Below are 14,802 nucleotides of genomic sequence, written 5' to 3' on the forward strand. Positions count from 1 at the left end.
AAGTGCCCACTGCTCGCCAGCCTTCTGGGCTGGCTTGACCATCATTGAGCTTCATGCTGTACAACGATGTGCAAACCTCACCCTCATGAACTAACCCTCCTAATAATGCTGCTGCTGCTTCTGCATAAACTAAAACTAATCTAATTAACCTTTGCTCTGCCTGTTTTCCCCGTTTTGTACTATAATACTTTATACTAACGCTGTTTGCTATCCGGTGTCGACCAGAGGAGGACGGGTTCACCTTTTGAGTCTTGGTTCCTCTCAAGGTTTCTTCCTCTTGCTCTTAGGGAGTTTTTCCTTGCCACTGTCTCCACTGGCTTGCTCATGGGGGCTTGGACCCAGATTTTTCTGTAAAGCTGCTTTGTGACGACACCTGTTGTAAAAAGCGCTATATAAATAAACTTTGACTTGACTTGACTTGACTTGAGATGACAGGTCTGGACTGCAGGTAGGCCAGTTTAGCACCCGGACTCTTTTAATACAGATCCATGCTGTTGTAATAAGAGCAGAAAGTGGTTTGGCATTGTCTTGCTGAAATAATCAAGGCCTTCCCTGAAAAGGGAATCGTCTGGATGGGAGCCTGTGTTGCTATAAACCTATATATATATTGCTCAGCATTAATGGCGTCTTCACAGATGAGCAAGTCACCCATGTTGTGTGCAGTAATACATCCCCACACCATCACGGGTCCTGGCTTTCGGACTATGCCCTGATAACAAGCTGGATGGTCTCTCTCCTCTTTAGCCTGGAAGATGCAGTATCCACAATTTCCAAAAAGAATTTAAAAATTTTATTCGTCGGACAACAAGACCCTTTTCCACTTCACCTCGGTCCACCTTAAATGAGCTCAGGCCCAGAGAAGGTGGCGGTGTTTCTGGATCCTGTTTATATGTGGTTTCTTCTTTGCATGGTAGTTTTAACTAATATTTGTGTTTTAACTAATATTGAGCTGTGTTCACAGACAATGCATTTTGGAAGTGTTCTAATATTGTCCCTTGCATACAGAGATTTCTCCAGATTCTCTGAAGCCTATAATGATATTATGTACCATAGATGATGAAATCCCCAAGTTCTTTGCACAGTCTTTCATAGAGTGTTGAACTCCTCCCCATCTTTACTTCTGAAAGACTCAGCCTCTCTGGGATGGTCTTTTTATGCCCAGTCATGTTACTGACCTGTTGCCAACTAACCTAATTTGTTGCCCTGTCCCAACTTTTTTGAAACATGTTGCTGGCATTAAATTCAAAATGGGCATATATTTTTCAAAAAATATTTTTTCCATTTCAACATTTGACATATTGTCTTTGTACCATTTTTAAATAAATATAGGGTTTAACATTTTTTTATTTTTTTGGAACTTTACATGTTGATATGCAACATTTAAAGCTAAGCAGATCAATACTAAAGTGTCAACACTTTTGATCCTGATCTTTCCTCTTGAAAATTGTTTCTTACATAAAAAAATGATGCTTTTTTTCTATAACCAGTAATTTTCAGATACTTTTAATTAAGCTGATGTTTGATGCTGAAAAAAGTGAAACATTAAAGAATAAATAAATAAAATAAATGTGTTAGTAAATATGTTTATACCTCATGCATGTGTAGGAATTGTAAATGTATAGGACAGAAACATACACACAGCTGTACCTAAATGTATAGTGATTTGTAATGGTTATTTTGATCATTTAACATATCATTCAACATTTTCAAATGCCTATTTCCTTAGGGGCACAATTTTACAACAATGGGTTGATGAATGGGCACATACAGCCTCAAAATGGACAGTTTACAGGCTTATATTATAGGTTTATAGAAAATATTGATTTTTATTTTTTTTTGCATTTATCGGTGTAACCTGTACAAATCATAAAGTTTTTCCCTTTTATGTGCTCAAGAATACTTAAAAAGTTAATGTGTCAACATATTGAAAACAGTAAAACATAAAATAAATTCACAATAGCTTTTGCACAGGCTACATTTTATGTTTTATTTTTTTCCCCAACTTTTGCAAATGACAGTACCTGCCAGGAAGGCTGGAGTTAGACATATTTTCAAACTAGAAGATACCTAATGCTGAGCACAACCCAAACTCCGTGTTTATCCTGCACACGCACCTTCATCTTTTTCAATTCTTACATATTAATCATTTATTTACTACACTGAGAAAACCAAGGTGGCAAGCTAGTGCTGGCAAAAGTATTTGTCTTATTGTATATATGTCTATAATATACAATATTTAATCAGGACAGTCAATATGTTACAAACTAATGCCTGCCAAGTAAGTTATGGCCAGCATTTTCCGCTGCCCACCTGTTTGGATATGTCCTCATCCTTCTCAGACAGCTTTTTTATTCTTGTCTTTTCAGCGTTACCTTGTTTTTTGCAGCAGCTGCTGTCCATATTAACATGATTCAAGTATGAAAACTGCCACACCGATAATGCAAAAATAAATTTAATGAGTTTGTTGGGTGCTGCTTGTTGTGCTAGCCAATACCAGATTCACATCAACACACTGAATTCGACTTGCTAATCTCTGGAGGCTGATATTAACTTCTTATTTGTTTACTCTGTAATATATATTTACATTGAGAACTCATGGTGTAAGAGAAACTCAAATAATTATACCTGGGATATCTGCCACCCCTTACTTTAACCACATAATTAGTTCAGTGACTGATGTGGCCTTACTACAGCTCTCTTCTCTTTAGGCTTGTCTTTTGATTACAGACATAATATAAAATACAGCCATTCCAAAAATTTCAGTGTTGGGCTGGCACCATATGTCACTGTTGCAGACTTGTGATTCTAATAATAGCACAGCAGCAAGAAGACCAGCAGAAAAAAAGAGAAAAAAAGTGTCTCTGTGTGTGGATGCTGTCATCCAGTATTGTGGTTGCAATTATGGCTTCGGTCCCATGGTGTGGGTGGTGCACAGAGGAAAGGGCAAAGGGTGTTATTACCCAAAGCTTACTGAAACCTGGGGAGATGGGTAAATTTCACCATTCAGATAGAGAGACCTAGTCCTATGAGCAAAACAGAAGCCCTGGGGTAGCTTATATCACTGTGTATTTAATTTGACTTTAATCAACACTAAACTAATCAACTATTTGCATAATATGCAAGCACTAACTGTACTGTAGCAGCAGCCTTAGCAAAAGTGTAGTGCTGCCAAAAATAATTTGAATAAGTTCAAAATTATTAACACAGAAGCTATGGTGAAAAATGAGTAAACAAACAAATAATAATTGAATGAGCATTAAGAAAAGCCTGGGAAACACTGGAAAAGTCCATTGCAGTACTAAGTCACATAAATACCACCGTAGATGGCAAAACATATTCCAAATTTGCCATTTAATAAAAGGTTTATTAATTTCGTTGTACGCTATATGTCCAAAAGTATAAAGATGACCAACACTGACACAGGTGTTCAACTGCATTCACACAATTGATCATTTTTATAGAAAAGCATTGCCAATAGAACAGAATATTCAGCACATGCCAGCTGTCAGCTAGAGGGATATAAAGCCCTACAGCACTGGGCTGTGGAGCAGTGGAACTGTGTTCTCTAGAGTGATGGAGCTCCATCTTTTGAGATAAGTTGGAGTGGTGCTAGTGATCTAGAACTAAGCATCCAACGTCAGGACCTGTACTCACTAATGTGCTTGTAGGTGAATGTGATGAAATCCTCACAGCAGTGTTTCAACATCTAGTGTAAAGATGAGCAGAGACTGTCACTGCAAAAAGAGTACAAACTCCCCACTAATGACCTTGATTTCTGAAGAACTTTTAGATGAGCAGGTGAACACAAACTTTTGGACATCTTTGGCCTGTTTCCTGAACATGGATATAGCCTAGTCATGGACTAAATTGCAGTACAAGTGATAAATCACCACTGAAAATTAATTTCGGCCTAGGCTTAGACCCAATCTGGGTCTGGGGTACTGGCCTAGTGGATGTGTGTGAGACTTCAGTTAAAGGGGAATTCCACCGATTTTTCTAAACTTCTGCAAAGGTCAATCACTGAGATGTAAACAAAGTCATCTAGAGTGGATTGGTGTGAAATGCTCTGTTATAGAGAAACTTGATGAGTCAGAGATGTTCACAGCAGTTCTGATAGGAACCAGATGTCTGAAGAGTTTATTTCCTGTAAAAGCTCTTTCACAGACAGTTATCACAAGTAATGGTTACATCTGTGCTGCTGATGTCTGAGAATTTAACATAGTTTTGCAGCTCTATTTTTTCAAAAATAAATGGCACAGAGATACATGCAAGGTGTTGTAAGGCCAAATAGTCCCCAGTAAGAATCATTTCCAGATTTGCCTCTATTTTACCATAATCATTGTTACATTCAAATACTCAAAATACTCTCGTAGGTTCACTGGTGGTATTGGATAGTAAATAAAATCATTATATTTGCACTGTAAACATTGCAACGCCTGGTTCCTATCACCACCACTGTAAAGGAATCCAAGTCGATAAGTTTCTCTACGATGAAGCATTACAAACTGAATAATTCTGAATGACCTTATTAACATCTCGACGATTAAACTATGTAGAGGTTTTAAACAACTGGTGGAATTCCCCTTTAAGTCTTTTCCGTACCAAGCACTGCACAGAGCAGAGCACTGTCCTGGTCCTTAGTGTCTCTTTAAAAGCACGGCAGCGCGACAGTGCGCATGCGCAGCCTTGCCTGTGTTGAGTTTGCTCCAACCTGAGGAGCGCCTAGCAGCAGCCTGCTAAACCCGCTAGCTGAGGCTAATTCAGCCAGGGTCCGGGGGTGGCTGTGGGACCAGACTGCTGGGACACTGCGTACTTTTAACCGAGTGGACTAAAAGGAGTCGTAATGCTTCCAAAGGCCGAGGCTTCTGCTGTGAAGCGCGCAGTCCAGCAGAAAAGATGATGTGCAAGTCGATGAATTGTCCAGGTTTGCCAAATCCCTTAACGCTACGGAGAACACCAGCAACAACATCCATGTTATTGTGCACTGCTGCTGCGAGCGCAGCGTTACCGTACTTCGCCGTCTAACACGGAAGGGATGATTGTTCGTATTAACCGACATATTTCAAAGATACGTTTATTGTCGTGACGAATAACGTTGAATAAGGAGTCTCGTCGTTAAAGCCTCAAACGCTAGCTCCCTCGCTAGCTACACCATTGGCCATAGTGATAGTGTTAGCGAGCTAGCCAGTTGTTTACGCTTTAAAATGGCTGCTGAGGGGGTCTTTTGCTACAACTGAATGAATATTACTTTAAGATGCTGTGAATGTTGTACCTGTGCTCTATGTTTGGCACACCAGCTCTTTGGAACAATGCGTTCAATGTGTCCCTTTGGGTATTTTTGCTGTATTGTGCGCTTTGGGGAATTTTCCACCCGTAACTGCAGGAGGTAACGTAGCTAACTAACGTAGGAAATTCCTTCCCTTGTTCGAAAGAAAAAAAACAATGAGGCAAGTCACCAGCTATCTCGCCAGATGAGATGAATTTATTGACCAGCGCTTTGTTTATGATGGATTTTATTGCCACCCGTGGGGTTTCTGCCACGACCTGAGCGATTACATTTCAGGTAAAGGAGGAATCGGATTGCTGTGCGAGCGAGGCTATGTCATTCACTGAGTATCCATGATCTCCGAGTGGATTCCCCCTACTAATTGAAACAATCTGGGTACCACGAACACGGGACGAAGTCCATTGGAAAAGTCCGCGATATAATCATACAGCAAAATGGATGGTGCGAAAGTGCTCAGGACTGAGCTGTTTGCTCTCAGACAGAGCGCTCTCACCTGTTTTGGACTGCAGGGCATGAACAGATATCTATTGCTTTGTGCAATGTTCTACCTAGTGCTCATCACGGATGCCTCGCCCTCTAAAACGTGTGAGAAAAACTGTCTGTCGGGAAATGTGTCAACGGATCATGCGTCTGTGATCGAGGCTGGGTTGGGGACCAGTGTCAACACTGTCAGGGAAGATTCAAGTGAGTATAAATTTGACACATTGCAACCTTTTTGTTTCGTCTTTGCTTGAAGCTTGGACTGTAAAATGTTTCAGGTTCATCTTCTAGGCCACATATTGTTTGACACATCATCTAATTATTAAGCCTTTCATGATGTGCAACTGGAAAAAAGGAGTAATCTCTTTGCAGCTGCTGCGGATTTGGTTCACTTGTTTTTAGGCCTGTTTTTATTCCCACCCTGCAAACTGACACATGTCCTGACATTAAGGTTTCATATTTTAAAAGCTTTACTAAAGAGCACTCAACATACAAGAGATTGTCCTTAACAAAATTTATAATTAAATCAGTTTAGAGCTATTTAGGAAGACTTCCTTTTGACTGTGCAAAATAAGCTATCGGAAGTTTGAGTGAGTTTAGGGTAGAGAAGCGAAAGTTATCCTTACTAAATAAGCAGTGATTAATAAAATATAATTTAGATCTGACAAAATAGATAGTACATCGGAAAAGACAATTACAGATAGGCCTGATTTGTTACTAGCTCCATAGACACACAGTAACTAGCTCGCTTTTACCGTTGTCACTGTTAACCTTTTGCTTCTCTTCTGGTTCATAATGGCCTTATATGGAAGCAGCTCTGTACAAAAATAAGTCTATTAGAGATAACTGGGTTTTTAGGATGTGTAAGGTTTTCAGTCCAGTACAAAGTAAAAGCGAGTGATGATCTGGAAGCACGAGTGGAAGCTCTCCTTAAATGAAAAGGGAGACAGATAGAATGCTTAAAGAATGTAATGGTTGACTTCAAGTTATTTGACCTTTTCTTTGTGCTCATACATCATCTTTTGATTTCAGTGTGTGTGATTATCATACAGCTAAAGTGCATTTGTTTACTCTCTGAATCAAATAAGGATGGACTGATTTCCTATATTTTATGAGTAGCTAAGATTGGTTGATGTCACTACTGATATCTGAGTAGGAGGTTTGACATGACCAAGATAAAAATGTTGTCATAGATAATTTTTTTTATTGTCCAAAATAAAGCAAACAGTAGTTTTAATATAGTAGTGATTTGATTGTCAGTTGTCAGCGGTGAATTGTGAAGTATAATTCTCAGTCCTCAGTTCAGTTTTTTTTTAAATTCAAACAGCAGAACATCACCAAGTCATAAATGATACAGGTATTGTGACATTGTACTCATTAAAACGCATTAAAAATATTTCATCCATATAAGACAAACTCTGCAAAAGTCATTGTGTGCTGGAAACGCTTTACAGCGTAGTTATGGGTAATAAAAAATCTCTGTTTTTATTGCGACAAAGATTTCCCTGATAACGATGCAAACTAAACTTCAATAAACTTTTATGTGTTACACTGAAAGAGACGACACTTCCCGTCTGTCATGCAGCATGAAGGGTTAGCACAAAGACAGGATAACAGCTAAATAGGATGTGTGTCGCTGAGTCGGACACACAATTAGAGGAATGTTGCAAGCGACAACGACTTAGTCACGAAGCAATACAGGAATACGTTGAGGAAAGACAAGCCTGAGAACAAACGTGTAGATTTTTTAGACTAACTGTGCTGTTCTGTTACTCAGTCTTGTATTAGCAAGAAGTATACTTTGAACAGTTGGTACTTCAGTTCACAAGGTGCCTTTTACTCACAAGACTGGCAGAAGTCTAGCCATTCTTTCGTATTGGCACAAACCTATAGAACAGTAAGGACAGTGACCTAACTAACTATTTTCAGAGTGAATAAGACTGTAAGTTTGAGGAAAATGACAGGAGTTTGAGACAAAAAAGGCCACGTCATCTTCATCTTTTTTGCCCCATATGTTTTTTTTTTAAAGGTGGTGCATGCTGAGTGTTGAGTTAGAATAGATTTTAGAAGTTTACATAGTCTTACTGTTTTGATGTTTCTTCCTGGTGTTTTGGTGCTCAAAGCTAAGACCATCTGTTTAGCTCACCAGTTTAGCCCTTGCGCAAGCCTTATAAATATATGTCTCAAACTCTGGTCATTATACCATTACTGCACACTCATTATACTCAAGAAAGCTAGTAGAAGTACCTGTAATTCACTTGATACACAACTGAGCATTTTTTTTTTCTTTTTTCTTTTTTTCTTTTCTGGTGTGTGGTGCTTTGAGTAGCTCTTGCTATGCTGTTCAGTAAAAAAAGGTAAACAGAAACTTACAACACAGATGTTTGGTGCTCAGCTGGCTAGAGTGTTCTGGCACTCAGATTATTGAGGAGAAGGATACCTACTTTCATCTTAGAGGACACATTCAAAATAGGAGCTTAGCAAATTTGACTTTTTTTCTCAAGTACTGTGCTGCTGTTTTGTTTTTCGTAATGAGTATAAAAGCTCTAAATTTATTTTTAGCGCATAAACCTGAAAACCTGTTGGCTATAGCTTATAGCTTTTAGTAATGAAAACATTGGCTGCATCCAAAACTGCTTTCTATCATACTATGCATGCTACATTACTAGGGGTATCTTAGATGAAGCTGAAGTTAGCTTCATATTTGCCAGCTTCTTATTTAAATTTGCTGTTCAACCTTAAATGGTTACGTTTAGGAAAATTTGAAGATGGTGTTTAAGAACCTTCATTTTTGTTTTATTTGTGTGTTAAAGGCATAAACTAAAGAGTCTAATGTTGATTTAAGCAGCTAAACACATTTACACCCAGGATTTAACCTTGACAGTGAAGGGGTGGACTAATGTTTAACATTGAGTATATTATCCAGTGTCCAAATTTCACTCGGAAAGTAAGATATCTTCTCTTTTATTCTCTCTTTGTGGCATTGTTGCCAGAAACTTCTTTGTTTTTTCCAACTTAATGTCTGATCCTATGGGTGATGATTGATCATTGAGGCTGATGTCCTAAAAAAAGGCAGCTGTCGGCAGATATTTTGGTCAGTACGCTGACCAACCACTATGGGTTTTAATACCATTTAATAAGCTTCTTCATATTTTATTTTCCCTAGTGTTCCTGAATATAGATCCTTTTATAGTGTTTGCAGCCATTGGATGTTATGAACACCACTGTTACACAGCAAATCACTCAATTTAGATTTCTGAGTCTTGTCTCTGGCCCAGCTTTTCCTTAATTATTGTGATCTGAAGAGAATGTAAGACTGGATCTCGCAAATTTCATCACACCACAGTTAGTTTGTGTGAATTCATTTGGCTTCTTAGATGACTTGATTAGATTACAGGCCTCTGCAGTTAATTGCGTATCATTCTGGTATGAAGCATCAGTTGCGAAAAGCTCATTAATTAGGGACTTGTGAGTGTCCTGTATTAAATACTCTGTCTGCTGCCTGTTGCACTGTACTACTTTTTCCTGTTATTCAGTTTCATTTCAGAATATTTGTTTCAAAATATTGGCGGTCCAAATAAAAAAAATATAAAAAACAAATTTATATTTTTAGACTGTAGGGGTACAATGCGTCTGGCATTTAGTCGTCCAAAACTCTTGACACTTTAGATCTTTCTACAATCTCTTCTTGCACCCCCTATGGAGCACTGCTCATACTATGCGAATGATATCTGATTGTTGAGAATTAATGAAAAACAAAACTACAATGGATTCTGAGTAGCACCACGCCCAATGCAACAATATTTCTATTATTTAACACTGTTAAATATGATAGTTTCAGCGATTTGAGTTCAAGAAAAATCGTCAATCATATTAGTCAGTAAAACACTGTTTAGCTAAAACTAGTGGACTTTACAATTCAAATTTATGATTACATAAGTCAATTATTTATTTACTTAAATACCTTTAGTGCTCTTTTCTCTGAAACCATTAGTATTTAGTCCTTGAGCATTTTCAATGCATCTTCATCCCTACAGAGGCCATGCCACAGCTACAGGAATTTTGTCAGTTAACTTAACTGGCCCAGAAAGAGTCCTTAGCTGTGGGAAAAGGTCCCTTTCAGGCTAGGAGGCCTTGTAGCTGCAGTTCAGCATCATACAGGCGGCCAGCCCAGGCAGCCTCGTTGCTGCAGTGTAGTGTACCTCAAGTGGCCGACCTGGGAACCCTCGTAGCCCAGAAAGAGTTTTTAACTGTGGGGGAAGGTGACTCTCCACAGAGAGGCCTTATAGCTGCAATGGATCTGGCCAGCATAGTTAGCTTCATAGCTGTTGTGTAGTATGGCTGGCCTGGGAAGCTTTGTGGCCTCAAAAGAGGCCTTAGCCACACACAAAGGTCCCGATCAATCTGGTGGGCCTCGTAGCTGAGATGGTAACATTGAGCGTGAGAAGGCACTAAGCCACGGGGGGAAAGTCACTCTTGGACCATATGGTGGTAAACATCTGTATTAGCTCTGAAGCATTGAAACACACACAAAATGATACAAAACGGTGCACAATCTAAACAAACTAAATCTATGTAAAGCGGCAGCCATATTGCACCACTGTCCTTGCACTGGAACGTGCGCACGCCATCGCACACACAGATTCTCACACACTCTGATGGTTCTTGCCCATCAGGCTCTCTAATGAAAGTCAGAAGTCTGGCTTGTGAAACTAGTAGTACTGTTGTACTGTTAGCTAGAAATAGTGGTGTTTGGGACCACTTTTCGAGAGGATTTATGTTTATTTAATTTAATATGGGCTTGTAAATGTCAGTAAACTTAAGTAGCTTGTAAGTATGTATGTATTCTGTCCTTTTGTCACCTTTTTGGTTTTTGGTCATATAATTATGAACGTAGTGTAGTTGTCTGCTGCTTGATTTAAACAAAACCAGGGTATGATAAAGAAAAGAAAATAATTTTCTAAAATTTGTATCTGCTCGATACATCTCATGGTTGGAACATCATGGCAAAAAGTTTTTTGCATGCATTGCTTATGTCAAAATGAAAAGCATAATTTCATTTAATATTAATATTGTTATTAATTGTATTTAATAACTGCATAGAAGTAGTCATAATACAACTGAAGGAACTCTTTTAGACTGTCTTGATTTTTTTTTTCTTTAAAAAAAAAAAACTACAGTGTAATACTTGTGTGTGTGTGTTTCTTTATTTTCTGTATTTCTTTTCTATGTCTTCACATAGATTATTGTAGATACAAAAAATAAATGAGGGATATGATGTTAAGTAGGCTAAGTGGTAAATGACTCTCAAATAATGACAAAAAAGGCAAAAAAGTTTATTTATTTATTTTTTTTATAAATATTAGCGTGCAGTTTGCTGGTACAGTGGACATCTCTGCTCCCTGTAGCTCCACATCTGAGAGAACTGTTAACAGAAGTGTTGGTTTCGTTTGGTGAAGTTTTTATTTTCACTCTTAGGCAGGTTAATGGCTGTATGAGTGCTTTTACGGCTCGATAAAGGGAATTTATTGACGTGCTCTGGAGAAAATTATCTATGTTGATTGACAAGGAGGAGGTTTTTATGTATCCTAATCAAACTTATTGATATGACTAGCGTTTATTTGTTTTCTGCATGTCTTTGGTGTCACTTGTAGCACAGCAAACATGAAGATGTCAAATCCAGGGTGATGGAAGTGCTGGAATTCAAGAAGAGCACCAAAGATTCTGCGTTTGAAATCCACGTCACCAGCATAGCTGCATAGTTAATGATGTTTACGTCGTTTCCACAGCAACCCATACAGATAGGTTGATGTCTGAAAACTTGCAAATGACTGCAATAAAGTTTATCTGAGGATGTCAGAATTAAACTCGCTCATGTTCTCTTTTTAAATGTAAGGTAAAATTATGTCTTAGTTCTAAATTACTTGGAGAATGTTTAAATTCCCATAAAGAAACAGCAAGATTTTAGAAACCACTGGTTTGCGGTAGACCCGTGACCCAGAAAGATAAGCGGTTTAGAAAATGTGTGTGTGTGTTTTGCGGGAGGTGACCTGTGACGTCAGATGTGTTCCATTTTGGCTGCAGTCTCTTGGCCTGAATGAACAGCCATGCAGTGACGGAAAGGTGTTTATTATTTCAGAGCTAAATGTTACTTAAATAAGTGGTAATGTCTTTCAAGCTTTGTGCCATCTTATCCTCTAAATTATTTTTAATTTGGCTCATATTGGTCATCTGCTCTGTGTACGGGTGTGATTTCTCAAAGGCGCAGGCAGTTTGCGACTGTAGTATTTAACCTCTTGTTTGGTTTTCTTGATCACTAGTCAGTATTTCCACTACTATTATAAGTATTAAGTCCTTTGGAATTTTATCTTTTGATTTGGTTTGGATGGTGCGTAGGATATTTGAATACTCCTGAAGACACAATATCTTGAAAAGATTTAGTGTACCGTACAACAGTACACAAAAAATATTTTAAAGCTTGCATTGCCACTGTTAGACAAATGTTTCCTACTGGTCGTTCGGAAGTTCCACTATCTGATGTGAACACTTACATTTTGAGCCATGTAGCGCCGTATAGAGTTTGTTTCTGAGAAGATTTAGTTCGTTGGCTGTCCTCAGTTTATCAAGCCAAATAAAATATTTTTAAACCTACAAAATGATAACAGAATGCTGCATTGCTGGCAAAAGTCAGAGATCGCCCTTCATATATTTAATGTCTAGTCAAATTGACTAAGTACAAGTTATTAATTTTTCAGCATCAGGTTTAAAAACAATCAGAAAACACGTTTAACAGAAAATTACTTAAACACACATTAAGTGATGTTGAAGTCTGGACTCTGGAGTGGCCAGGGCATTGTACTTCCTTTTTAGATCTGTAAATTTCCTTCTTTTTCTGTTTTTCCTTTTCTCAATAACAGCTTATTGACAGTTACACATCCTTTCAGACCCACAGAGTTGAACTGTCTTCTCAAAGTAGAAGAATAGATAAAAACACTTGGGGATTTTTTCAGATCTGAAGTAAGAGTGGAGCTTGATTTTTCTGCTGTTTCTCAAAGAAAGCTTTAAGTACTGTTTATCTGATTATCTGACATTTTTTTGTGGTCTACCAGGTCTCGCACATGTTGTTAAGAGCCCCTTTAATATCTTTTAATATTTTTTTAACTAGTTATTTAGTTAGTTAGAATTTGTTTTGGACACTTTTTTCTTTATTTTTTTATTTTTTTATTTTTTTTTTATTTTATTATTATTATTATTATTATTTTTTTTTTTTACTTATTTTCCTTTGACTTTCATCTTCTTTAAACTGCTGGAGGATCTTATGTTGTCTTATGTCTAATCGCCTAAAAAATGAATAATGTACATGACAAGAATTGTTCAGGTAATAGGCAGGAGAATTGTTCATGTAATAGGCAGATCTTTTAAATGAAATTGATACAAGTGCTGCAGTTTGTTCTTTCTTCAAGTGCCTGAGTGTGTTGTGTTTGTTGTGTCTGAGATGTTGAGTAATTGACCATGTACTAGACTGCTGACTAGTGGCTAAGGTGGACCAGACTGGTATTTGGGTTAAGCTAGGCCAGTTGTCATGATCACAGCTCTATTTTTAGGCTGATCTTTACTGATGTGTGTCTGGAGAGGCTTGTATCCGCAGTCAGGTTCACAGGCTTTTGGCATCTTTGAAAAAGAAGCAAAAAATGTCTGATCAAATTCTTTCTGTTCTTTTTGTTGACTAATACCACCCTTTTTTACAAAAAAAAGTTATTTATAAAAGCTTTTGCACAATTTCATGGCCAAAATTTGGCCAAATGTTCCTTTTGAGGTCACATAAAGGTTCTTAAGGAGTCCAGTTTGAATGGAGGCCAGCAAAGCCTGAAGTGATATCAGCCGAATTTATCCTTGGTGTCTGAATGCAGCAGTATGTTTTTTTTAAGATTGATGGTGTTGTTTTTAAACAGGTTCTGGTCCAGCCGAGAGCCCCTTCAGACAATGATTCATACCTTAAGGACACTCCCTTTCACTTACTTGGCAGATGTAGAGGCTATTAATAGTCAATGCAGTCCTTTTTATTTTATAGAAGATTAGCTGTAGAATGTCCTGTAAACAGGACAGAATGTGGCAGAATCTGACTTATATGAAACTGATGTTTACTTTGTCAAGTTGAAGGTTGTGCTAAATAAAGTTCCTTACAAATGTTCATGCATGTTGGGGTTGCTGAAGCAACCATCATGAAGAAAAAGAGTCCCTCTGATGTCTGTTCTGGCCATGTGTATTTTATTCACCACATTATATATGTAATGTATTTGTTTTGATTTCATCTAGTGAGAGAAGTCAGACATTAAGCCACTCTAGGCTAATGGATAGATCTGATCTGGACAGTTAACCAACACTATCCCACTGCCTTACTAGTCAGGAACTAATAGCTCCTTAAACGTCTATCATGACCAGGGTTATTATAGTTTTACATTTTCATTTCATTATATCAGGTCTTACAAAGGCATCAAACATGGCACAGCCGAAGGCTCCCGAGTGGCGCAACCGTCTAAGCGTTGGCCCTCTCATCAGGAGATCGTGAGTCCGATCCCTGGTGATGCTACAGCCATCCGTAGCCGGGTGTCCGAGAGAGCACAATTGGCCTTGCTCTCTCTGGGTGGGTAGGATGGCCCCTCCTTCTCCCCCCATCACTCAGCGCGATGCTAGTCAGTGCAGGCGTCTGTTAGCTGACGTAACAGATCTGGCGGTTGGCGCTTTCCTCCGAGCACGTTCGGCTGTCCAGTGACGTTGCGTGAGTGGCAGTTCGAAAAGAAGCGGTGGTTGGCTTCACAGGTCTCGGAGGAAGCCTGTGTTAGCCTTCACCCTCCTAGCGTTGATAGCATCGTGTGATTGGGGAGAAATTGGGGAGAAAATCGGGTAAGATTTCAGAGCCGGAAGTGTCTGTTTTAAATACCAATACAAATAACATTAATGTACCGTTCAAAACAGTTTTCCAAAATTTGCATCCCTACTAGATACATCTCTTGGTTGGAGGACCATAGCAAAAT

General features: G+C 38.4%; 1 protein-coding gene across 1 annotated transcript in view; it reads left to right on the plus strand.

The window, feature by feature from the left end:
• The first annotated feature begins 5,721 nt into the window (after positions 1 to 5,721).
• atrnl1b (attractin-like 1b) overlaps positions 5,722 to 14,802 on the plus strand; it is a 115,868-nt gene continuing 106,787 nt past the window's right edge. Inside the window, 2 exon segments of the mRNA XM_036572753.1 lie at positions 5,722 to 5,887; positions 5,890 to 5,971. Coding sequence (XP_036428646.1) covers positions 5,722 to 5,887; positions 5,890 to 5,971 — 248 coding nt within the window.

The sequence above is a fragment of the Colossoma macropomum genome, unplaced genomic scaffold (assembly GCF_904425465.1).
Source record: "Colossoma macropomum unplaced genomic scaffold, Colossoma_macropomum, whole genome shotgun sequence".
Taxonomy (NCBI): Eukaryota; Metazoa; Chordata; class Actinopteri; order Characiformes; family Serrasalmidae; genus Colossoma; species Colossoma macropomum.